The sequence below is a fragment of the Phyllopteryx taeniolatus genome, chromosome 5, assembly GCF_024500385.1.
Source record: "Phyllopteryx taeniolatus isolate TA_2022b chromosome 5, UOR_Ptae_1.2, whole genome shotgun sequence".
Taxonomy (NCBI): domain Eukaryota; kingdom Metazoa; phylum Chordata; class Actinopteri; order Syngnathiformes; family Syngnathidae; genus Phyllopteryx; species Phyllopteryx taeniolatus.
Genome location: NC_084506.1, coordinates 22,420,007 through 22,445,055, shown reverse-complemented (window position 1 = coordinate 22,445,055; position 25,049 = coordinate 22,420,007). Strand labels below are relative to the sequence as shown.

The 25,049-nt window shown below is 40.1% G+C and overlaps 3 protein-coding genes across 5 annotated transcripts; 2 read left to right on the top strand and 1 right to left on the bottom strand.

Annotated features, from left to right (window-relative positions):
* Nucleotides 1–391: 391 nt before the first annotated feature.
* LOC133478138 (interleukin-17 receptor A-like) lies at nucleotides 392–12,399 on the bottom strand. The gene is made up of 12 exons (XM_061773828.1): nucleotides 11,917–12,399; nucleotides 10,592–11,058; nucleotides 7,086–7,110; nucleotides 6,862–7,005; nucleotides 6,590–6,708; nucleotides 6,404–6,524; nucleotides 5,070–5,117; nucleotides 4,828–4,982; nucleotides 4,575–4,649; nucleotides 4,405–4,477; nucleotides 3,929–4,024; nucleotides 392–2,470 (listed from the first exon to the last, which is right to left on the bottom strand). The coding sequence occupies exons 1-12, from the start codon at nucleotides 12,107–12,109 to the stop codon at nucleotides 1,737–1,739; spliced, it is 2,250 nt and encodes a 749-aa protein (XP_061629812.1). The 5' UTR covers nucleotides 12,110–12,399; the 3' UTR covers nucleotides 392–1,736.
* Nucleotides 12,400–14,370: 1,971 nt separating this feature from the next.
* LOC133478141 (troponin I, slow skeletal muscle-like) lies at nucleotides 14,371–23,037 on the top strand. 3 transcript variants are annotated; one of them, XM_061773840.1, is made up of 9 exons: nucleotides 14,371–15,141; nucleotides 15,873–15,901; nucleotides 16,867–16,908; nucleotides 17,008–17,139; nucleotides 17,203–17,292; nucleotides 20,440–20,610; nucleotides 20,678–20,785; nucleotides 21,433–21,788; nucleotides 22,908–23,037. In XM_061773840.1, exons 4-7 carry the CDS (start codon nucleotides 17,035–17,037, stop codon nucleotides 20,762–20,764), a joined length of 453 nt encoding a protein of 150 aa, XP_061629824.1. In that variant the 5' UTR covers nucleotides 14,371–15,141; nucleotides 15,873–15,901; nucleotides 16,867–16,908; nucleotides 17,008–17,034; the 3' UTR covers nucleotides 20,765–20,785; nucleotides 21,433–21,788; nucleotides 22,908–23,037. The 3 variants fall into 3 exon arrangements, with proteins under 3 accessions (XP_061629824.1, XP_061629823.1, XP_061629822.1); XM_061773839.1 differs by having other exon boundaries at nucleotides 15,992–16,908; XM_061773838.1 differs by lacking the exons at nucleotides 14,371–15,141; nucleotides 15,873–15,901; nucleotides 16,867–16,908 and having other exon boundaries at nucleotides 16,916–17,139.
* LOC133478142 (troponin I, slow skeletal muscle-like) lies at nucleotides 23,031–25,043 on the top strand. The gene is made up of 5 exons (XM_061773841.1): nucleotides 23,031–23,171; nucleotides 23,273–23,404; nucleotides 24,315–24,404; nucleotides 24,498–24,671; nucleotides 24,761–25,043. Exons 2-5 carry the CDS (start codon nucleotides 23,300–23,302, stop codon nucleotides 24,845–24,847), a joined length of 456 nt encoding a protein of 151 aa, XP_061629825.1. The 5' UTR covers nucleotides 23,031–23,171; nucleotides 23,273–23,299; the 3' UTR covers nucleotides 24,848–25,043.
* The last annotated feature ends 6 nt before the right edge of the window (nucleotides 25,044–25,049 follow it).

Sequence of the window (25,049 nt, the reverse complement as noted above, 5' to 3'; positions counted from 1 at the left end):
ATGTAATGGCAGTTGTCCACAGTGTAACACATGCTAAGTAACATGGGCTGAGGTGTTTTTTTTTTTCCCCCCATTTTTCAACATCCTTATACCAGGTGGCACGGTGGACGACTGGTTGGAGCGTCTACCTCACAGTTCTGAGGACCGGGGTTCAATCACCGGCCCCGCCTGTGTGGTGTTTGCATGTTCTCCCCGTGCCTGGGTGGGTTTTCTCCGGGCACTCCGGTTTCCTCCCACATCCCAAAAACATGCATAGCAGGTTGATTAAAGACTCTAAAGTGTCCGTAGGTGTGTATGTGAGTGCGAATGGTTGTTTGTTTGTGTGCCCTGCGATTGGCTGGCGACCAGTTCAGGGTGTACCCCGCCTACTGCCCGAAGATAGCCTGGGATAGGCTCCAGCACTCCCGCGACCCTAGTGAGGATAAGCGGCTCAGAAAATGGATGGATGGATGGATCCTTATACCAGGGATTCTCAAACTTTGTTGGTCCAGGGACTCCATACACGGGGGATTTTTTATCGAAGGGACCACTCAAAACGCTAATTAAACATAACTCCCATGTGTACCTCTAAAGTCCATATGAATTATAAAGTTACCTATTTTGGGGAAAAATATGCATAATGTTATGACAAAGATTTTGGAGGGAAAAAAAGTTGTCAAGTTATAAGAATAAAGTCGTATTTGTTCAAGAAAGAAAGTTGTAATCACATGAACAAAGACGCATTTTGTTGGGATGAAAAAAAGTTGTCATTTTATGTCAATAAAGTCGTATTTTTCCAAGATTGGTGCATTGACATGATATTTCCTCATTCACTGCAGTGGATGTTTATATTTGTTAAATGTAGTCTAGACAGTTACTGCCACCGCCGTAAATCCACCTTAAGTATATTTTTCAACGAGTAGGCATGGAAGAGGGTTTCACCACGCTTGTCTGTGAAGTTCAGGTTTGTAAACCACTGTAATCACTCACAGATCCTCGTAGATGGCGGCATTGCATCGCTTTGGATTTGAGCTCAAAACAACTTTTGAATAGAAGATAAAGAATAGACAGTGAATCTTCAATTGTCACGTCGATTATGTGGGACAGAAATGCCAACACAAACACATTAGAAGTTGGACAAGTTTAGGCACCTCACACTCAAGAGAGCTTATGTATGTATGGTATCAACAGAGTATGTGTGTAGGTAGGTAGTAGAAAGTATTTGTCACGATCGTGAGATAAGATAATACAGTTCATTCAGTGAATGATGAAGGCCATGTAAAAAAGTCACTATTGTTCAACTCGAACCATGCAGTGAGTCAGTATAGCTTGAGGAGTCACAAAAGCAAAAAAATAAAACAAATGAAAAAAAGTCAGTCACTCTTCTGCTTGACAATTTAATTCATTTTCTTCGCTTTTTCGTGAGAAAGTGGTGTTTTTGGTGAAACCAACCTATGTTCTGCCGCTGATTACTAAAGAAAGGGGAAAAAGGTAGAAACATACTTTTTTCAGGTAAAAGAAGACTCTACTTTTTCTTTTGGAAGGTTCGGTGCTAATATTGTCTCAGGACACAATATTCTGTGGGTCTTGAAAGATCAGTGAAAACGCTCTAAAATGTCGGGCAATATGGAGAACTCTGATTTGAAAACAGCTGGCGGTCAATGAGTTAAGATAGGGAGGAGGTATTGGTTTAGTATGTTTGTTTTACTGTCTGTCAACCCTCATAGGTATGCACTTTTAAAAATAATACCCCAGCATTATAGGACTCGCTCCTCAACTTCCAAGTCCTCTACTAGTTCCTCTTCAAACCACTGCGGGTGCTTCAGCTGGTACGCCCGGAAAGCCTCTAAGGCCTCCTGCAAGGCTCGACCTGAGGGGCAGTGGTGATACTCACCCTCTGCAAGTCCTTCAATGTGACAAACCCTACCCGGCCCGTGCTTTTCGGTGTCCAGGATTCGGAAGAAGAGTTCCTCGAACTGCTTCATGAGCTTGTATCGAACTGTGACGTTGAACGGCGAGGGGATGTCCTCCGGGGAGCAAATCTCTTCAAAGTAAGCCACCATGTACTTCTCGAAGGAAGCGCGGTGCACCAGATGAGGAACAATGAGGCTGAGAGCTGGAGTGAGCATGTCGCCCACAGGCGAGCACAAGTCTTCCCTCAGGAGAACCGGCTTCTCTCCACACATGGCTCTCCATTTGGCTTGCACTCCTTGTGAGCACAGGAGGAGGATCTTATCTGAGGAGCCTTCCATTCGCTCTCTCTGCCAGTCTAGCCATTGGATACGGCCCAGTATTCCCAGTCGGGTGAAATCCAGCAGATCCAGGATTACCTCAGTGCCACATTTGGCCGTCAGGAAGGCACAAAGCTTGAGGATGATGTTTTTGTATAAAGGGTGGTCAAGAGAGTAGAGTATGAGGACTTTTTTTCTTTCTTGCACCTGGAAACATTGCAGCTGCTGGTCAGTGGCAGATGTCAACACACTGACCTGATCTGAGGGAAGGAAATAAATTAAGAGACAACTGCAAAAATATCAATTTCGCTATTTATAGCTAAATGGTTGACTAAAATTTTTCTTTTATTGTATAAACAACTGACAACATAACTCCCAAATTCCAAATACAGAGGTACCTCGACTTACGAGTGACCCAACTTAGGAGTTTTTTGAGGTACAAGCAGTCGCTTGGCTGATTTTTTTCTTTTTGAGTTACAAGCTCGCTATGGTGGCAGTCAACTTTAACAACAACCAACAGTTTAATGGTGAACAATTCTTCAAAAAAGAGGCCAAGTGCAAGCTGTTTATTGCCACTCCCAGTTGAGGTTTACTGTATAACTAAACATCAAACAAAGAGAATTACATGTTGTGTATTTAACCCAACCACATAACTTTGCCTTTCCAAAGTACATTAGCTTAATGCTAACCAACAATACAAAACGGTATAGATGGTCTAATGAAATCAATCTAGCAGTAATTCTAACCCTTCAAGCAACGGATATTTGAACATAACCGGTGCAGAAACACATCTGGACAGACAATATAGCAAAAATCAAGGCATATAGTACATTATTTATCCTCTGCGAAAAATGGCAAATATTACAGAAGCCTATTGAGTCACTCAATTGTGACTGTCTTCTTTGTGTATTATTTATATCTCCATTACAATGCCCCCTGGTGCCAAGGTGTGCACACCAGAAGGAGCAGCGCAAGGTAAAAAAAAAGTGGTCAAAATACCTCCCAAAAAGTCCAGTATTTTTCAGTCTCTTAATTTTTTCCAGAGCTGTATATACAGAGGTGCCTCGAGATACGAGTGACCAGACTTACAGGTTTTTCGAGATACGAACTGTCGATCATTTTTTCTTTGACCTGCAACCCCTAACTTGAGATACGAGTACTGTATGGAGGCAGGCGGCTCCACCCACTTCAAAACAACCAGCAGTTTGACTGATATAATTAGTAAATATTCTTCAAAAACGAGACTTCAAGCTGTTGCTTGCCATGACCACTTGGAGTTTAATGTCAAACTAATTACTGGCCATTTCTTACAGTAACCCCCACCCCGCTTATGTGTGTTTAGGCATCTGAAAATTCATAAATTTGCTGAATTTTTTGGGGGAACCTATCCTGTGTTATTCACTGAAAACATGTCTATTCACAGTTGCGTGCTCAGCCAAAGCAATATAAGTATTACTTTGCCGTCATCTTGTGGAATCTTGGTGGTTGTTGAAAAAAAAGTGTAACATCTCCTTTAAAGCCATTCGAGCTGGTGAGAAACATTATTTTGTGGGATGGAAATCATATCAATGCCAGTACAATACTGAACATAAAAATGAAATCTATTTTAGAAAAGTAATTAAAATATACACTTTATATACTCCTTCTTGTCCTGTAGGAAGTAAAAACTTGCATTCCAACATAGTTGACGAGTTTGCGTATAAATCAAATCGTATTACCTTTACGAGATGCACGCCACAGCAGAGAGGCAAACCAAACACCAACAAAGAGCAATCCCACAGCGCCCTTAATCACTGCTGTCCGTGGTGTAAGATCTACCAAAAAAAGTTGATTTTGAAAATAATAATAATTTTAAAAAGCCCTCTATGTACAGTTAAAGTCCCATTATCATTTATTGCATTGGAATTGATTGCAAGTTGACTGATTTTTCACCCTGATATATAATGTTCATTTTCCATACACACACACACACACACTCACACAAAAAGACATTATGAAATGTCTTTTTTGTTTATTTTGGTTCACTTTAGGAAAAGACATCGAAATTCAGGGTGTAATAATGACATTCATGGTGTTTCTATTGCTGTCAAATGTCTGAATGGGTTAAATTTGACCCAAATAGTATGTAAGGGTTAAGTTGCCCCATTACGCACGATACAGGAGCTGTTAATGCTACTGCAACTGCAGTACTTACACAAACAATAATTGATATTCGTTTGCTTTGGACGACAGCCGTCATTTATGCACCTTGTGAAAAATGGCTTGATCTTTAAAAAAAAGAAAAAAGTAAGTAAAAAAACAAACATTCAACTTAGATACACAGATCTTTTTTTGAAGCGGGGGAGTGGTCAAAGCAAAACTCACCATTATCGACAATTCACATTTTAAGAGCTGTGACACATCCAAGGCAAAGGTGACATTCAGAAATGTTCTGTACTCCTGTTCATGAGATTGCGTAATAAAACAATATCAATACGCACAACAATGCAATGCTACGCCAGGATGGGATCAATAGAGCCTTTTTCTGCACTGATCTACAGGTATACAGAGCAATATTATAGTGGCAATTATGTTAGACAAAAAAAAAAAGTCAGTATCAGTATTGTATTATGGTTACCTTGGAAACATTCTTTGAGAAATGGATGCCATCACTCTGAATGGAGACGTGATATAAGTTGGAATGGTTGTCTGCTTTAAAGCCCACAACAATAGACAACATTTGATGTTTCTCCACTGAAACAGCAGTCTTGACTTGAGGGTCCCAAAGGCTACCTTGAATTATGATAATTTAAAAAAAACAACAACATTACAATGGATGTGCGCCTCTGTCTCTTACTGTGTTTTTAAATGCAAACCCACCATTTTCCAAACACATCTGGGAGTTTCGGATTCTCTCGTCATCACATCCTGGCCATGACAGCAAAGATTACAACATTTAGTGTTATCAAGATAAGAGTGAAAAAATAATAGAAATTTATTGTTGGAGACAACCACATATCTGGAAAGTCATATATATCTATATATCATAAATCTGTACCAAACCTGCAAATAGTCCTCACTTTTAATACGATTGAGATATTGCACACTTTTTTGTTTGTTTGTTACCAAACCCCTTTTTGAAATACATTTAAAAATAGCTGAACAAACTATTGGCTTCGGATGTAGAAACTTAAGGGTTAAGGTAGTGTTGAGAAATAATGGTGGCCACAGAAACTGTTGAAACTTTGGGCCACATTTGGACAGTTTCACTTAGGGGTTGACTCACTTTTGTTGCCAGAAATTTGACATTAATGGCTGTGTGTCTAGTTATTTTGATGGGACAGTGAACTTAAACTGTTATACAAGCTGTACACTGACTACTTTGTATTGTAGAAAAGTGTAATTTATTTAGCGGTGATATAAAATATTTGCAAAAATGTGAGGAGTGTACTCACTTTTTAGAGATAATATATGAATCATAAATTTGGGACCTAATGTAGTCCTGGTGGGATTTTTAACATCTTAATAGTTTTTTTTTTTTTTTTTAATATGAGACTTCCCACATGATAAGGAAAAAAAATCTGCGTGTATTCTTACTACGCTTATAGTGTGTGGTGTACTCCAGATGACTAACACAGCACACCACACATATCACCATCTCCACCTACAATCAAGTCTCCCTCCCCAAAACTAAATGTCCGGTGTAGTACCAAGACTGATCTGTGACAGGCAGCATGACGCCAAAGGACATCCAGGACACATCGCACCACCACACAGAATAATCGCTCAGGATTGGAAGGAGGTAAAAAATACTCAAATTCAGCTCAATTATCGGTATGTGTGAACACATCTTAAATTTGTAAAAAATGTAAAAGTACATAATTTTTGCCGCACATTACCGTTCATTATCAACAAACAAAATGAGAAGAAGGCACAGATTTCCAATGATTTGCCTGTCTAAATATTGAACAGGTTTAACATTTACGATTGTCAGCCCAGACACTTTTCTGAGCAGATCTGGTGGTAAAAATCACTCCTGACACATCGCACGACAATCGTTCAACATCTTTTGGAGACATCCAATAATCTGGACTTTGTTGACTTTGATCGGAAGCGGGGTAAAATGCTTGCATTCTGACCAATTACCAATATGCTTTGAATAATTAATATAGTTAATGTACATTAAATTCAAATGTCTCGTGGCAATACCTCACCTGGGATAGTAACTTGCTTTGTGATGGTGTAATCTCCAAAGTCGGGTTGTGGCAAATTAAAAGCTGAAAGTGTATACACATGGCCAGCCTCCACCACCACCCCAGTCAATGAAAATGTCCACTAAGTAGGAAACACTGTTACTTGTTTGGCCCAGTTCAAGATAAACATGTACAGTATCTTCTTACCATGGTAAAATTGGGATTAAGCTGCTGGTTGATACTGTAAACGAACTGCACACACAGACTTGGATTCATATGCTTATCGACAATATGCAACTGTGACCCCCGGAGTGTTAATACACTTGCTAGGAAGGGAGGGTGGTGGTGGTGGTGGTGGGGGGGGGGGGGGGGGGGGGGGGGGGGGGGGGGGGGGGGTTAAGATTAATCTGAATGCTCTTTTAAAACAATCACAATGAAGATACTGTACAGTACTGATGGAACTCTCAAGTGTTACTCACCATCTGACCTTAGCTTCCACGTTACATTTATAATGGGAACAGGCACATGGTTGTCCTGACCAATTCCCACATAGTCTGGACCCCACTCAGGAGAGGTGGGTGCACTTTGCCGGGGCAGAACCTTGGGCTTGTCTGTGCAGTTATCTGACATTTGAAAATATGCATGCCATGTTGACAAGGGTGAGGGATGTCCGTAGTCATTTTGTACAAATCTAAACACTCACACTTAATTGTGCAGCTATCAAGACCCTGGGGAAAAAAAACAGGAAATGTTTTAGGACTCATAACACAAAACAAACATTTAACAAAAGTACTCACAATCTGTACGAAGTAGAAGTACAGATACTTGTGTAAAGAAATAAATAAAAAAATAAAAAAAATACAAAAATTAAAAAAGACTGGTAGAAGTAGATGTACTGATTCAACTACTGTACTTAAGTCGACGTGAAGAACAGACTGAAATGTTAAGTACAAAAGTAAAAATGTGTTGTTGTTTTTACTGTCAATTATATATAATACCAATTTTGATAACTTGACATAATGGGGGGGGGGAGCATCTCAGCACAGAAAAATAGGAAACAGTTAGTCTCTTTTATTAACTAATATAATGGTCATACTAAGAAGAAAAATTAATAATTAGCCGGCCCCAGGCTACATAATTAAACACCTGGAAAAAAATACACCTTACTTGTGTTTTCTTTTTTTTTTCCAGATTAGAAGCTTGTGGTTTTTCGGTTGGCACAAGGACAACACATTTGCCACGAGCCATTCTTGGAGCTTAAAAACAAACAATTCTATGAAATAAGGTTATGAATGGGCAATATCTTGTTCGACAGAACTGTTGCCATCATTGTTAGTGATGCTCCCTGGTTCACATGCCTTAATTTCGCTGTTGTTGTATTTTTAAGGAAATTAATGAATGAATGATTTAATCCTCACCAGTTGGTTGCAGTCTGGTGTCCAAAGAAAATATGGAACTGCTAGCCCAGTTGCCAAACAAGAGCAAAGGAATGCAACATGGACCATTCTGGTGTTGTAGGTGCAAGAATACATGAAGAAGTCATCTAAGGGGGATGATTTTAGGCAGAAATGTCTACCCTTGTGATTTGCTTTGAACGCTGAACATGTAACGTCATCATAGCACTCAGGAAGAATTCTCTTATCACTTTCTATCATCATACATTACCCCGCATTGACAGGAAATATTGCTCAATAGCTCTATGCTGCTTATTTCAGATATCTAAAGTAGGGTACACATATACAGATCTTTAACATCTTAACTCATTTTTAAAATGTGAGGACATCCAGACTGACGGAAATACAAAGAGCAACATAGAGTATTAGTAAAAGACAAAGTAAAAGAAGGTAGGCTAACTCTTAGCTTATCTGGTAACTACATTGTCATGCAAACGTTTCTCACTGTTATTTTTATTGTGGCAAATACTAAGACACTCAACACAACCAATGTATTACATAATTTCCATCATGGGATTATTCAAGTATCTATCCATCTATTTTTGTCCGAAGTGCGAGCTTTAGTTTGTTTTCTAATTGGCTACGGTTCCATTTCACTTCACAATCACGGAGTCTGTGACTTGTAAATATTGAACACGGTTGACAATCATCCAAACACACACAGGATAATCTTTGCGACATCCAACAATAAGTCCTTTGCTGACTTTGATCGGAAAGGGGTGAAAATGCTGAGTTTTCCATACCACACACATAGCCCTTTTTTAAGGCACTCAAAAATAAGACTACAATTGCACGGATTATTCATTCACGCCACAATCACATCTGGTGGCAAACTACTTGTGTTGCCACAGCTGTCGTGAGGCAGTTCGACGGAAGTGCGGCTGCCATTCTGTGCCTAAGGCCCCTCCGACCACCACATTCATTCATTCATAAGCAATCTGGGTTGAGTGTCTTACCCAGGGACATAACAACAACATACGCTCGGGCGGGGATATGGGCTGGTGAGCTTCCGGTTGCAGGCCGTACACTTACCCTCTGCACCACGTCACCCAAAAGTGTACCCCCGTATGACCAAAAAAAAAAAAAAAAAACCTTTCAAAACTTGTGTCTAATTTTGCCCCATAAAAAAAAGAATGTCAAATGAATGAATTTGTTCCAGGCTCAAAATGGCACCATCATAAAACATTTATTAACTGTGCAGGCAATGTTTAGGTAACATTTTATCAGTTATTTGAAAGTTCCAATGAAAATATTAAATAGATTAAATAGTGTAAAAAGGCAGAAAAAAAATAAAATACAATTTTAGTTATGCCAGACATTGTCATAAATTCCTCTCACTGGATGACACAGATGTATGAGGCAGACCAACTCCATCAGATGACTTCAATATACACAACTGGCTAAAGGTTAGGGATATTCAGCCTTTGGGTGAAATTTCAGGAGGAAACAAAAAATTTATAAAAAAAACAAAAATATTATTTTCTTAATTAAAAAAGTGAATTATTATGACCTTCTGTAAACTTTTGAATGCACGTCCACTGATACATTGAACAGTTGGACATATGCATTAGGGCTGCAGCAATCAAATATTTTTTTTAGAATCCATGATTCTACCGATTATCCAATCCGTTAATCGAATAATTGGATAAAAATTTGCATTTGAGGTGTAGGTATTATTGTTTTTAACTTGGGGCTGCCATCCTTATGTTCCACATTATACCATATCCTTGATCACTTGTGGGGGCATTACAATACGTTCTTACTAACGGTGGTAGCCTACATTAAATCAGCTAACAGGCATACCTTGTGTTGACGATCATAGATGTGCTGTTGTGGTAGTTGTCTTGCATTTTATCTTTTTTTTAAGGGTGAAATGATCCCAAACTTTGGGCACGCTCTGTCTTTTACGCAGCTAAGCTTCCTGGCTCGACACCATTGTGCCAACATATTTCTACATGGAGTAGTGCATGAGTCTGCAGTAACGTTTATCCAACTGGAAAAATCACAAGCTTCGAGAAACACGTTGCTGCAACTTTTTTTGTCATTGAATTATTGAAGTTATTTGATCAATCATTTAAGTCCAACAATGTGCATTTAATAGTTTGGAGAAGGTCACATTAAGTTCACCTGTAAAGTGAAAGTGCATTTTAGGTTCATCCTGAAATTTCACCCGAAAGCCCAACATCCCAAACTTTTTGTGAGTAGTGTAACAATGCGATATTCAGGTGACAGATTTCTTATCAACGCCAGAGGTTGAGAATCAAATGTACTTCTGAGGCTGTGACACCATCTATGTTGTTCTCACTTAAGACTGTTCTTCAGTGAACTGGTGTGACTCTCCCAGGTGTATTTTCTCTTCAGTGTGTATTCTCATGTGTAAGGCCAAATAACTCGCACTTGACACTTTCTTTCCGCAAAGGGAGCAAGAAATGGCCTGTTCTCCTCTGTGCGTTTTCCTGTGCGCCACCAAACCGCGTTTCCCAGGGAATCCGGTGCCGCACACCGAGCAAGAGTAAACGCTTCCTTGGATGTGAATACGAGAGTGTTCCACTAGACTGGAGCGATGTCTGAATCTTTTGCCGCACACCGAGCACCAATGAGGCTTCTCGCCCGTGTGTCGCCTCATGTGCAACACCAGACTGCTCTTTTTAGCGAATTTCCAATAGCAGAGCGTGCAGCCAAAAGGCTTCACTCCAGTGTGACTGCGCGAGTGCATAACTAAATCAGAGCGCTGCATGAATTTCTTACCGCATACCGAGCAACTGTGAGGTCTCTCTCCGGTGTGACTCATCATGTGCCTTTTCAAGCTTGCTCTGGACGTGTACGTCTTGCCACAGTCGCCGCACTGAAACTTTTTGCCGTGACCCTGGGATTCTGTGTTACCGTTAAGAGCCTCGTCGGATGAGTCCGACGTCATGTGGTCAGCAGATACATTGAAGCGGCTGTACAGTTGCGGTGCTTCGCGGTTGTCTTCAGCAGTTTCTGCTGACAAGCTGCTGGTTCTAAGGTCTGGCTCAACGTTTTCCTGACTTTTTCTGTGATGAAGGGGTGAGGACCTGACTTCATCACCTGGCCTGTTCCCAGTTTCTGCCTCCGGATTGGTCCAGAGTTCTTCCACTTTAATGTGGCGGGATTCCAGTGTTTCTTGCTCTTTTGCACTGGCGCTCCACTCGTGCCTGTCGGGGATCACCTCTTCTTTCATGTCGGTCGGCTGTGGTATGTCTGCAGGACACCATGAACAAGATAAAATGTATTAATTGAAGATAGTCTTTAGTAAGGTCGCAAAGGAGTTGAAAAAAAAATTGCCCTGTGATTGATTGGCAACCAGTCCAGGGTGTACCCTGCCTTTCACCAGCAACCCTAATGAGGATAAGCACCATACAAAATAGATGCTCTGTCATCTACTAAACCACTGGTTTTATCAGGTATTTTGGGTTTTTACCATGGTATTGTTTCAGTATCAATATTGAGATACTTCATGCAGGTATCATATTGAAGTCACCATTTGGTATTGTGACAGCTTTCATATGCAACAACAACAACAAAAAAGAGATTAAGTGATGGTGTGATTAAATTATAACTTCATTGTCCTGTCACAGTTTTCTTTTATAACTGAAATGCCTTACATTACAGGCTACATTTAAGTGAAATTTGTGGCAAGGTTGCTTGAAAAACATACATATATCCACGATATTGCTTTGTCAGGAATGAGAAGTTGTTTTTTGTAATTTTGTGTTTCTGAGCAATGTTTGATTAAAACATTATTTTCATCACAAATAGCATGACAAAAGGGCATTTTAAAGTATCGGTAGGTACTCAAATGTAAGTGGTAAGTACTTGTATTTGTACTGAGTCTGAAATAAGTGGTATTGGGGCATCTCTCTTACTTCTATTTAGTATTTAGTTGTTGTTTTTTGCCATGGTATCGTTTTGTCATCGGTTACTCCACTGCTTTAACTTTTGTAGGTTTTTGTCATGGTTTCAGTATGGTTATAAAGATACATGACGCAGGTATTTATATTGGAGTCATCATTTTGGCAAGTGACAACACAATGTGAGAATGAAGCGTCAATTACAAACCTTGTACGTCTACTTGTACACTAGGCTTGAGAAACGCGTCCAGTAGCTGTCGCTGTCGCTCGTTCTCCTCTTTGGAGCGACACAGTTCCTCCTCGTACTCAGTTATCGTCCTCTCAAAGAGGCCGAATATCTCGTCGGCGGCCTCGGTTAGTCGCCTCGCCACCAAAGCCCTCAGCATTCGGACTTTACACATCTTGTCGAGCGCGCTGCTGTCGTGATTTATCGAAACCAGACCACTTCCGCCGTCTGCTTGTTGGCAGCTCGCAAGCTAAAGCTAAGTTGAGAAGCTTGACCAAGTCGACGAAGACAAGATTATCGCAACACAAAGACGCCCTAGTTTTTATCTGTTAAACGCCATAAACGGTGTATCTAGTAAATTGAGAATAAGGGAAATAACGCCGACTTTAGACTCATTATAACCTCCTCTGTTTAGCAATAGTGACAACTTCCGCCTTTTCTTCTTCGTTGGTCTTTTTGACGTGACAGTGGCTGGCGAACTATCACGTCACCTTACTGCCACCGTCGGGAGTCACTTGACTCCGACAAGACACGTTGGAATTGTGGAAATTTAGAAACAAAAATGTTCAGCTTCCAAACAAACATCACCCCACTCCTTGGTGGAAGTTGAGTCTTTACAAACCCATGCCATCCATCCATCCATTTGCTGCCACTTATCCGAGGTCGGGTCGCGGGGGCAGTAGCTTTTCAGGGACGCCCAGACTTCCCTCTTCCCAGCCACTTCATCCAGCTCTTCCGGGGGGATCCCAAGGCGTTCCCAGGCCATCCAAAGGACGTAGTCTCTCCACCGTGTCCTGGGTCGTCCCCGGGGTCTCAGCCCGGTGGGACGTGCCCGGAACACCTCACCAGGGAGGCGTCCGAGAGAATCCGAATCAGATGCCCCAGCCACCTCATCTGGCTCCTCTCGATGTGGAGGAGCAGCGGTTCTACTCTGAGATCCTCCCGGAGGACCGAGCTTCTCACCCTATCTCTAAGGGAGAGTAAGGACACCCTGCGGAGGAAACTCCTTTCGGCCACTTGTATCCGGGATCTTGTTCTTTCGGTTACGACCCACAGCTCGTGACCATAGTTGAGGGTAGGAACGTAGATCGACCGGAAATAGAGAGCTTCGCCTATCGGCTTAGCTCCTTCTTTTCCACAACGGATCGATACACCGCTCCGCCTGTCGATCTCCTGTTCCATTCTTCCCTCACTCGTGAACAAGACCCCAAGATGCTTGAACTCCTCCACTTGGGGCAGGATGTCATCCCCGACCTGGAGAGGGCACGCCGCCCTTTTCCGACTGAGGACCACGGTCTCAGATTTGGAGGTGATGATTCTCATCTTAGCCGCTTCACACTCAGCTGCGACCTCTTCCAGTGAGAGTTGGAGGTCACGGCTTGATGAAGCCAACAGAACCACATCATCTGGAAAAAGTCCCGATTCAAGGTCAGCAGCGCCCCATCCCCACTATACACAGTGTTGATGGTGCACTGCTTCCCCCTCCTGAGACGCCGGATAGTGGACCAGAATTTCCACAAAGCCACCTCACCGAACTCCTCCCATGCCTTAGTTTTCTCTCCGGGCACTCCGGTTTCCTCCCACATCCCAAAAACATGCATGGTAGGTTAATTGAAGTATCTAAATTGCCCCTAGGTGTGTATGTGAGTGCGAATGGTTGTTTGTTTATGTGTGCCCTGCGATTGGCTGGCGACCAGTTCAGGGTGTGCCCCGCCTCCTGCCCGATGATAGCTGGGATAGGCTCCAGCACGCCCGCGACCCTAGTGAGGAGAAGCGGCTCAGAAAATGGATGGATGGATATACTAATGAGTATTGCTTGTGGGGAAAGTCAATATACCCTGCCTTATACAGTATTTGTGTATTTATGGTAATGTTCAGAATCAATCACATTCTAACTCAGGAAAATCCTTCCAGAACATCCATCCATCCATCCATTTTCTGAACCACCCATCCTCACCAGGGACGCGGGCCCTTCCAGAACAGATCAACTTTATTTGGGGTTAATCAGAGACGCTTTAAATAGTGGCGGTTGTCAACTGCCTCTCAGGTAACATGAGTTTGAATGTGATTGGTTGATTCTGAACACAACCAAATCCCCAGTTATAATAGGGTATGCAAACTTGGTATGCAAACATTATCTCAGTTTATCTTTATTTTCTTACCCTCTCTAGGCAAGGCAAGTTTATTTACATAGCGCATTTCATCCACAATGTAACCCAATGTTTTTTACATGATTAAAAACATTTAATAAAAATGTTTACTAAAATTACTAGAAGAACATAAAATGCAAGAAAGTTTTTTGTTGTTAATGAAAATGCTCTAAAATGCTCAATCGTTAGCATGAAAAATATTGTTTTTTTAACCTGGACTTAAAAACATTCACACTTCGGGCTGACTTCACATCTATTGGCAGCTTATTATAGCTCTAAAAATATTACATTTATTAAAATTGAGTTGTATGGTTATAGGTCAAATTAATGGTGGGAAAAAAATTGAATTGATTTATTTTGGTCTTATTTTTTTATATAACAAAAACCTGGCATCTGAACAGGGGTGTGTAGACTTTTTATATCCACCGTCTGTACATTGATGTGTGAATCATGTGTGCCGAAATTGATTATGATAAATGTTTAGCACTAATATTCAAACTGTGCATAATGTTACAGTGGCTTACAATAATATTAAATGTACTTGGGATAAAATCTCTGTTTCGTTCGTAACTTCAAAATGCTGTATGTCCAAACCGTCATAAACCGAAGAACCCCTGCAGTTGTTTGGCCTTTGCAAGAATTTGTATAGAATTAGAGCAACTAGTTGTAGGTTTGATGTGACGTTATGATCCAAACAGACATAACGTGTTTCAAAAGTCATCTGGTACGTGACGCCAAGTTCTATTCTGCCATCGCCATGAACGCACAAACGCCAAACATTCTCTGAGCACCTGATCTCTACAGAGAGGATGACTGAGCTGCCATGTAGCCCAGGCACATACTGTATAAGGTGTGTCCTTGTGCTGCACAATAACATGCAATAATGTGTCCCAGTTCTTCTGGACCGAATCCAGAATTGTTCTTTCGTGATGCACCAATAGTCAGGAGGGAGTGGAGGCGTATATTTACAGGGAGAGATGTGAGTTTTAATGCATACATCATTTGAGTGCTTGATTGATTCCTATCCCTGCCGTCTTTGATTGACTTCACCTTCGAGGTAAGTTGGAAAAATAACACACTGATATTAAAGTACTAGAATTATTGTACCCTGGCAGCCTTCTAGGTGCCTCGTTATCCTCCTCACTTCGTGCGTGTTAAATCCAGTTGGGATTTAATGCAAGGGAGCCGTAAATGTCTCTCGACAGCTGGTATTCACACGCTGAGCTTCTTGATAATCTCGCCATGCTTCTTTAAGTGAAGAAATGTAACCCTAGACTTGACCCGCCGGACGCAAAGGTGGACGGTAACGGCGTGCCTGACCCGCGCTCGTAAACCGCAAAGGTCGCTGGCACAAATGTTCATCCCCCCTTCAGCCAACCTGTCATCATTTTAACTGGTTGTGATTATGTTGTGTCAGAGTCGTGTATACACCTCTTTGTCAATGTTCAGGTAAAATAAAAAAGAATAAAGCGAGACAGGTAAAAGTGGATGAAAGCAGAGTATATTATATAAGGCAGATATTATTCTAGCGTAAATTTGAATACGCTGGTTGTTCACTGCTTTTAGAAATTCGGCCTTCTGTAAAAACATTGAAGGCCATGGCAACTGTTTGGACCCAGGAAAGCATGTTGAATAAATATAGCAACTCCGCAGACTACTCTGTAACAATAGGAATGATTATCTAGCCCTGGAAGGACACTAACACGCAACTGAAAATAATAATAATTACAAATATAAAGAAAATCTTACAAAATGATAGTAACATAAGCATTTGTTTTTGCTCCAAAGGAATAATAAACTTCAAATATGTCTGAAGGGTGAGTACTTTTCTCCAACATTCCTTATATCATATTTGGGTTTTAATGTCACTTCTTTTGTTTGCTTCCCTGTCACATTTTCCACAAAAGCCCGGTGAGTAAACCCCCACATTAAACAGCAAAGGCAAAAATGCTTCGCAATTTAGTGCTTCCAAAGCTTTTTTTGAGCCAAGGCACGTATTTTAAATTAGAAGAAATTTAATGGCATGTCACCAAATAAAAACCTAACATAAATTACCTTCTGCCATCTCGTGGAAGGGCTTTTAATGTTTGTGCCTGTCATTACATGTACATTATTTGTCGTAAATAAAATATTCTGGGGCCAATTAAGTGAAATTGGATCATTTCCCACGGCACACCTGTTGATCTCTCATGACTAATGTGCCATGGCAAACTGGTTGGAATCACTGGTCTAGAATCCTAGCTTCTGATCAGGGCCCTACAAGGAATTTGTCAAAGTGCAAGCCCTGGAAATTTTTCAAAATGGCTACAGCCAACTAAAATGGCGGACTTCCTGTTCAATTTTGGACTTGGGTCCATGAGACTTTGTCGTATCTCGTGTGATGATAGACATGTCCACCAAATTTTGTGTTGATCAGTGAAACTGGTGTCTGGAAATATTTATTTTCTAACTTACCAGGGGGCGTCACTCTGTGAGTTTTAGGGTGCTGTGATGTACAAAATACATATATTTTCATCACATTACACGCTGTGTGCCTTCACCTGGCTTTTTTTTGGAGGGGGGCATAAATGCCACCCTGTGCAGCCCCACATATACTCACATAAGGCTCAGGGTTGGGTTGGGAAAAATAATAGCCCATCTGTCCTAAACAAGTTGCACGTTTTCTTCTTTGATTGTGTTTAAATCCATTGAGTGTCGGTGCCGTTTTTAATGTTCATCTCTCAGCAGTCACCCAATAAGATTTTTCAAAGTGATGCATAAAGCATAATAATTTACCTCGCAGAGAAAACCGAAATATTCAGCCACACGGCGACTGCACTTGAAGGTGAGTCCATCAGTTATTAGGAAAATGTGTGAATACCAGTTTCCCAAAATGCCATGCAACTGGTGGAGAGTAGTCACCGGGATGCCTTCTTACCTAAAGTCCATCTTGCTGAGGAGGGCCGCCTCGATGCTCTTGGCTGAGAGTGAAGAGAAAAGAGTGGAGAGGGAACGATTCATCAGTGAATGTTTCCCTCAGCCGAAGACCTCGAACCTGTCAGTCCAAGACCTCCAGGTAGCAAGACCACAACGTCCACTTCCTGAATCAACACATTGCTGATGTCTTCTTCCTTTGCAGGAACTGTGCAAACAACTCCACAAAAAGATTGATGTCACCGATGAAGCTCGTTATGATATAGCGGTGAAGGTGGACAAAAATGAAAATGAGGTAAAGTATGTTTGAGCTGGAAGAATCCCTTTGAACATTTTAAATGTGCCTGCTATCTGTGGCTAACCACCAGTCAACCATTTGTCAAAGCTTAAAAGGCTTTGGCAGCGACAAACAATTATTTTAATAATCGATTCGTCTGTTGATTATTTTTTTGAATCAATTGATGAATTGTTAAATAAAAAAAATCTCATCCCTTTATTCAAAGATAGGACAGTGCAGAAAATGCACACAAATATAATTTGATTATGATTAAGTTACTGGTTTGGTCCTTAAAATGTCAGAAAATAGGCAACAATGTTAATCTTTCTTTTCCAATGTAAAAACAGATGCTTGAAAATGTCTTATTTTTATGTAACACAAAGATAATGAGTCTGCGTTCATGGAGCACTACGGAAATCTGAGGATATTGACTGTTGAGAGGCTGAAATTCCAAGGATTTGGACAATTTTAAGTTAAAAAAAATCTCTAAATTATTGATCGATTATCAGAATAGTTGACGATTTATTTGATAATCAATTAGTCATCGGTTAATCGATTTATTATTTCACCTCTACTTAGCTTTACAAGTACCACCATCAGGTCCATCTTGAAAATATCGTCGCGTAATAGGCGACGATTATTAATCCAAATCAGAGCAGTCTTTATTCCCAAGTAATTTATTGCTAGCCACTGAAACATTATGCACAGTTTGAACATTAACACTTTGCCCCCCCAAAAAACCCTGCACTTAAATAATGATTCAATAAAAATGTATTGCACATTTGTTAAATAGAAACTGTACCTAAATAAGTGTTTGAATTCAAGCAGTTCTAAAAGATGAAATGCAAATGTAATGTCCTTAAAAGTTAACCACAATTGAGCTGTACTCAACAAATGTAGCGTACTGGATTTAAAAAAAAAAGCTACAGTAATGTTATGCAAATATGCAGTTTGAACATTTAATTCAGTGATTGTTTGTATACCACTTAAGGGACCCTGCGTACCACGAGCAAGCAATCTTGCTCATCTTTTTCATAGCATCTTTATGTCAATCGACAAACCTTGCGTATTCAATTTGGAATTAGCTGGTTAGTAATTCATTCAGGCATTTAGGTACAACACACTGAGTTCGACTTGTGTTTGATGAAATTTCAAGTCAATCTGACTTGTAAACTGAGGGTTTTGACTTGTCGTACGTCATAACTTTCAATTCTTATAACAATGCTACAATATCATGAAATTGTATGGTCCAAAGCAATTTTTGCTTTTGATTTTGAGCTTGACCGATATAATAAGTTTCAAGACAATCAGCCTTATTGGGGCGAATCTGATCCCATTCATTTTAAATAGGAATTTCTTGTGCATTTCGGCAAACTGCTTCACCACTGTTATGTGAAACCTTAGTAAGAGGAATATTTTTATTTTATTTTTGGCCTATAAAGCAGACTCCTCCTCACAGGGACCATTATTGATGTTCAATTTGTGTGGTTATTTGTACAAAGTGCACCGCAGTACATAGGCAATAACATGCTAAATTGTCCAAAGGAAAAGCTAAACACAATTTACAATTTGAAAGCGGCTATACCCATTTATAAATCACACGCGAGTATTTATGGTAGCCCAGGTGTGTAATAAAAAAGGACCACCCAACACAAATGGGCAGTTTCCCACACAGCTAATTTACAAGCAGCAGGTGGGTCCTTACGTACAAATTCACACTATTGTGTGACCCACTTAGATGCCTATCATCTTGGGCTAAGCTTACGCGCTAACATTTTGCAGATTGCATTTTCCAGATTTCATCACATCACATCCCACTCTTTAGTACACAGAAGTGAAATGATGATCTTGTCTCAATGTTCTCACTATTTTACTTAGTGAGAAATCTGGGCCTGTTTAATTGAACACAAGGCCGATATACAGTACTTACAGGTTGCCAAGACTTTGTTATATGAATGGCAACAGGTGGATACAAAGGTTTATTGTACCTTCTGCCATCTAACAGAAGAGCATTTAATTGTTCTGCCTGTAACTACACATTGTTGGAAAAGATAGATGAACAAAAATATATTTGTAATTAATAAATCATAATTTTCAATAAAATTAAGTGAAATTGGATCATTTCCTGCAGCTCCCTTGATGATCTCTAATTGTACACTAGTGTACCATGGCAGCCTGGTTGGAAATCACTTTGTTAGATACATGCATGTGCCTTTGAGAGGCAGGGCCTGGTGGGGTGGCGTGTGACGTCGGCGAGTGGCGTGTGTCTGAGTGTGAACTGTGGCAAACAGCAGCTCCTGCGTGAGTGTTCTGAAATGGGTTTTTATTGTTCGCCTGACGTCAACAAACAGCTAAAAACTGCATTTTGGCGACTGTGGGTCTCTTTTCCCACATGCAAAGGCATTAGAGTTAAGTACAGTGTGCCCCCCCCCCCCCCCCACCCCCCAAAAAGATTTTTATTTCTTATAGATGCCACAAGATTTTATCGATAAACAAAGCTTCTCCTCTCACTTCAACATAGTCCCTTGGCACAAAGATGCCACATGATGGTGCCAAATATTGCTTTGGCACGGGCACAAAAATAGTGACTAAGGGAATACGAAGAATAGGTAAAAAAAAAATAAAAATATATCCACTACTGTGTCAATTTGCAAATGTCGAACCATGAATATATACATTTCTGCAATATAGCTTGGATTTCCGCGACTGATAGGTAGATACATTACAACCCCCCCCCGCCCCCGCTACTATTTCGCTACTAGTCACTTTAAACTGCATACACTCCTTGAAGTCTCAGTGCCCTTTGCACAATGGTCATTGAACCGGACTATTGCTATATTAGTCATTCAAACTGCTCTAAGTGCTAGAGGACTCTGCATCTTTTTGCACAATTGTAAAAAAAAAAAATGTAATAAATAAAAATTAAAAAAATTGTACCGGCATTACCAGATAACTAGCAGCCCTTTATTGCTCAGTGACTGTTTTTGTCAATGTCTTTATGTCTCAAAAGTGTTCTCTGTCAATTGACTGTCTCTTGTCGTACTAGAGCGGCTCCAACTACCGGAGACAAATGCCTTGTGTGTTTTTTGGACATACTTGGCAAAATAAAGATGATTCTGATTCTGCTTCTGATTCTGAAGTAATCACTTGTGTTGTTTGCCACAGATCGCATCACTGAGACAGAAGATTGTCGAGCTGAAGGGCATCAAGCGGCCCAGCTTAAAGAGGGTGAAGAAAAGTACAGATGACGTGCTGGGCGCCTACTCGGACCCCTCCAAACTCATGAAGCCAGATTTCAAGGTCAACCTTAAGACAGTGAAGAAAGAGGATGAAAAAGTAAGGTTAAAACGTAATTATCTGTATACGGAAACAACACGACAGCATCTATGTGTATGGGCTCCAGCGGGAAGAAGTGACTGACTGGCGTAAGAATGTGGAGGCCATGTCTGGCATGGAGGGCAGGAAGAAGCTCTTCGACGCCGGGCAATAACCAAACTCGTCATCATAGCTTGTGAGTCAGTTTGAATGAATAACTTGAACTGGTTCTCAAACATTTTACACCAAGTACCACCATCATTACAAACATTAAAATGTAGTAGCATCGTCGGTGTTCATCAAGGTTTCATGCCTGAAAAGATTTATTATTTTTGTAGGCCACTGTAATATTATGCACAGTTTAAACATTAACATTGCACTGAAATACAGAAAAATTTAAAAAACTGTACTTAAATATTGATTCAATTAAAATGTATTGCATGTCAGTTAAATAAAAATTGTATCTAAATTTTGTTTAAGCAACGGATATTTTAACACAAACAGTGCAGTAACACATATATTCAGACAATTTAAGAATACTTAGTCATATATTCTTTAGCCTTTGCGAAAAACGACTACAAATACTGCAGCTTACGGCGTCGCTTACAGTAGTTGTGAAACTCTTCTTTGTTTGCGTCTGCATGCCTGTATTATACGGCCGCCCAGTGGCCAAGTCAATAAATTAATCATGATGCACAAATTGCTGAATTCTTTAAGTTATATTTAATTATGTTATTACAATATGTTTTTATGAAGTACAATATTATAGCGTGCTATTTTCCTTCTTAAAAAACACATAGAACACAATCTTACTTACTTTTTATTTTACATTTTTTTTTGCAGGTTTGGGGCATTATTTTTATCGGACAGGTGGCTGTGCTTCTTACCAGTTTGGACAACACTGATTAAACATATTACAGCCACTTTTGTGCTTAGTTTCTTTTGTCTGTATTGCCTGGTACAGTTTTTAATGTCCTAACTTCGAAATCACCAAACTACTAGATCTTTATAATATGAACAGTGGAAGAGGCATGAATAATGGGTGACCTAGCATCCTGATTTGCTTGCTGTCCTGGCACAAGAGTTCTATTTTAGTTGACCACTCACAGACCAGACAAGAAGTTCTTGAATGTGACCTGAGGCTCCTCCTGTCACTTCGAGACGGACGCTGCACAGCTTCATTTGTACACACAAGAAAGGTATGATAAGTTTTCTTCATTGTGAGAGCCGAGTCATCGCAGCTCCTCTGTTTTCAACCGAGGCATTTGTGCAATTTATTAGAATTGATGCATGTTGGAATGTCTTGAATAACTACAACAAATATTAGATGCAAGGTCACTTTTTACTCGACAGAGTTTGAAGTCTATCCAGCTATTCAAATGCAAATGTAAGATTACATTTCAATAGTCTTGCTGCCTAAGTCATATTTGAGCTTTTTCAGAAAACAAGAACAAAACACAACAAATTCAACAAATAAGAAAGGTCCAGTTGCCACGATTTGACCTTTTCAGATTACCTTGACCTGGATGACTGAGAAGCTACACAGGCATAAAAGAAACAATCTTTAGCAAGCACATTGGTATTTTTTGTTGATATTGTAACAGCAACTTGAAAATGACTTAGGCCAGTGGTTCTTAATGTTTTTACAAGTAGTACCTAAAGAAAAACGATACTTAAATAATGATTGACATAAATATATTGCACATAATGATTTTTTTTTTACAAAAAAAAAAAATAAATACAACTGAACTGTACTCAGGGAGTGATTCTTTGGGTACCACTTTGAGAATCACTGACTTGTGTAATTAATGCTTTAGGCCAGGGGTGTCAAACTCATTTTTGTCGCAGGCCACACTGTAGTTATGGCTTATCTCCGAGGGCCGTTATGACTGTGAACCCATATAAAATACTGTCTCTTCGTAACATTGATGGATAACTAGTTTTAAAATCAGAAGCCAATAAAAAAATGACTATTATTATTAAAAACTATTATTACATTTATTCCAAAAAGGTGATTGTAACATAAAATGCTTGCAATATCTCAACATTATACAAGTAAAAACACCAATTTTGGTATTTTCACAAGAAACATGAAGTTGACACACATGATTTGTTTTCGCGGGCCACATAAAATGATGTTGCGGGCAGGATCTGGCCCCCGGGCCACCAGTTTGTCACCTGTGCTTTAGGCTAACGACTTGTTTAAATAAGCAGATGAGACCACCAAGCAGCAATCTGTCATTGGTTTTGATTCCTGTAATCAAAAGAGTCATATAATGTGCATGTCTTTTTCAATCCAAACTATTTGTTTTTCACAGAAAAAAAGGCTTCCAACATGTCAGAGGCGTGAGTTGTGACTATGTTTTGCTACATTAACATTTGTGTTTTTAATTACTGTTCAAATTCTAACTTGGTTTTCATTCGCTCCTAAATGTCCACCAAAGACCGGTAAGATATTCTTTTTGTATGACATGTTAACTGTTTTGCATTTATGCAGAAAGTGATGCAGCATTTTATGCAAATGTTGAATTTCTGTGCAGAGAAAATCCAAGATTTCTGCATCTCGCAGACTGACCTTGAAGGTATTTTTTTGTCCTTATGGCGGCTTTGATCAATAATGACTCACTGCAAACACACAAAAAAAAACATGCTCATGACCGCTTTCTTTTTGTTTCCAATTCAGACCAAGCTGCTAAAGGTGGCAACTGTGATGTTGGAGAAGGAAAAGGAAGCAAAGCGCCAGGAGAGAGAGACTGCTTTGAATGAGAGAGTTCCTCCGCTGCAGCTGTCTGGGCTGTCAGTGCAGGACCTTCAGGTACGTGCGTGCGGTGTCTCGCATGTTCCGCTCTAACAGCGTGCTGTTCTGAATGTTCCACACGCCTCTGCCAAGCACACACGATGTTCATAGCAAGGGATGCCGGCTGCTGTTGTCATGTCTGCTGCACATATTAAATTTCATATTTAATACTGACACCTTTCAAGATTGCCCTTCAGTCTGTTTTTTAAGGCTTGTATTTTTTGTTTTTACTTCTTATCACTCCTTTTAGGACAGGCAGTCATGGTGTTACAGATGGCATATTATCTGCTGTTATTACAGTGTATATTGTTGTTTATTTTTTAAATGTTATTTTAATACATTATTGGTACCACTTTACAATATAACAAATGGTGTATAAATTGGTTATTGATTCAATTGGTAACATATGTAAAGTAGTCAATTAGATAAAAGAACAGCAAGTGACCTCGTGCTTGCCAAATAGTGATCCCACACAAACTACAATTTTTAAAATAATTTCAATTTTTTTCAAGCATTACCATTTTTCCGTGCATATTCATGATTCGCTACACTGTTTTTAAGTTCTAGCCAAAGCCCTGTCTAATATAAAAGTGCTGCTTTGGCGCCATCTTGGAGCCAAGAAACTATAAGTTTACATGAGCGGAGGAGCTTCATTTAGACCTTTAATTGTGTTATGTTTCATTTACTTATTTTCTATTTATAATGTATTTTATGTACCACATTTTGTTTTAGCTGCAGTGGTTTGGGATGAAATTTTTCTATGGGACAGTTTAGAACAGTAATACTTTATCTAGATTTTTTTTTTTATGACACACTTGGAATGCATGTGAACAAGTGAACATGAAGACGATGTCCGCTGGGATATGTTGCGGTTACCTATGCATTTCTTGTTTTTTGCAACCTCTGAAGGTTCTTGGGTCTCTCATAGGCTCTGTGCAAAGAACTGCACCATAAAATTGACGTGGTCGACGAAGAGCGCTACGACATCAACTCCAAGGTTACCAAGACTTATGCAGAGGTTTGGACATTCATCTATATTCGTTGTCATTTTAAGGGTGGCCATCATTTAAGAATTTGGTTGACTTAATCATTTGCCAATGGTTTCCTTCAGCTTGAGAATCTGTCTGCCAAGATCGTTGAGCTGAAGGGTAAAATGAAGCGACCCGCTCTTAAAAGGGTGAAGATTTCGGCTGACGCCATGTTGGGAGCTCTGCTGGGCGCTAAGGTCAAGGAGTCTGTGGACTTTAAGGCCAACCTCAAGACCGTCAAGAAGGAAGATGAGAAGGTAAGATCCATTTTATTTCATTTCAGCGCTCCAATGACATCAAATTACAACACCATTTGTTGATTTGAGGATTTTCCTCTCATGAACAGAAGGAGGAAGTGACCGACTGGCGTAAGAATGTGGAGGCCATGTCTGGTATGGAGGGCAGAATGAAGCTGTTTAATGCCGGCCAGTAGATTCAAAATGAGTGAGATGGACAACTAGGAAGCCCACAGTGTGAATATCATTGTGTGTTGCTACAGCTCAACGGTAATGTGGTGTCGCATATCTGTTATTGTAGAACGTGAAGAAGTGTGCAATATTTTCTTGTAGTGTCGAAATGCCCGGAAACAACGCGATGATGATGAAAATAAAGAAAAAAGGTATGATCAAGACATT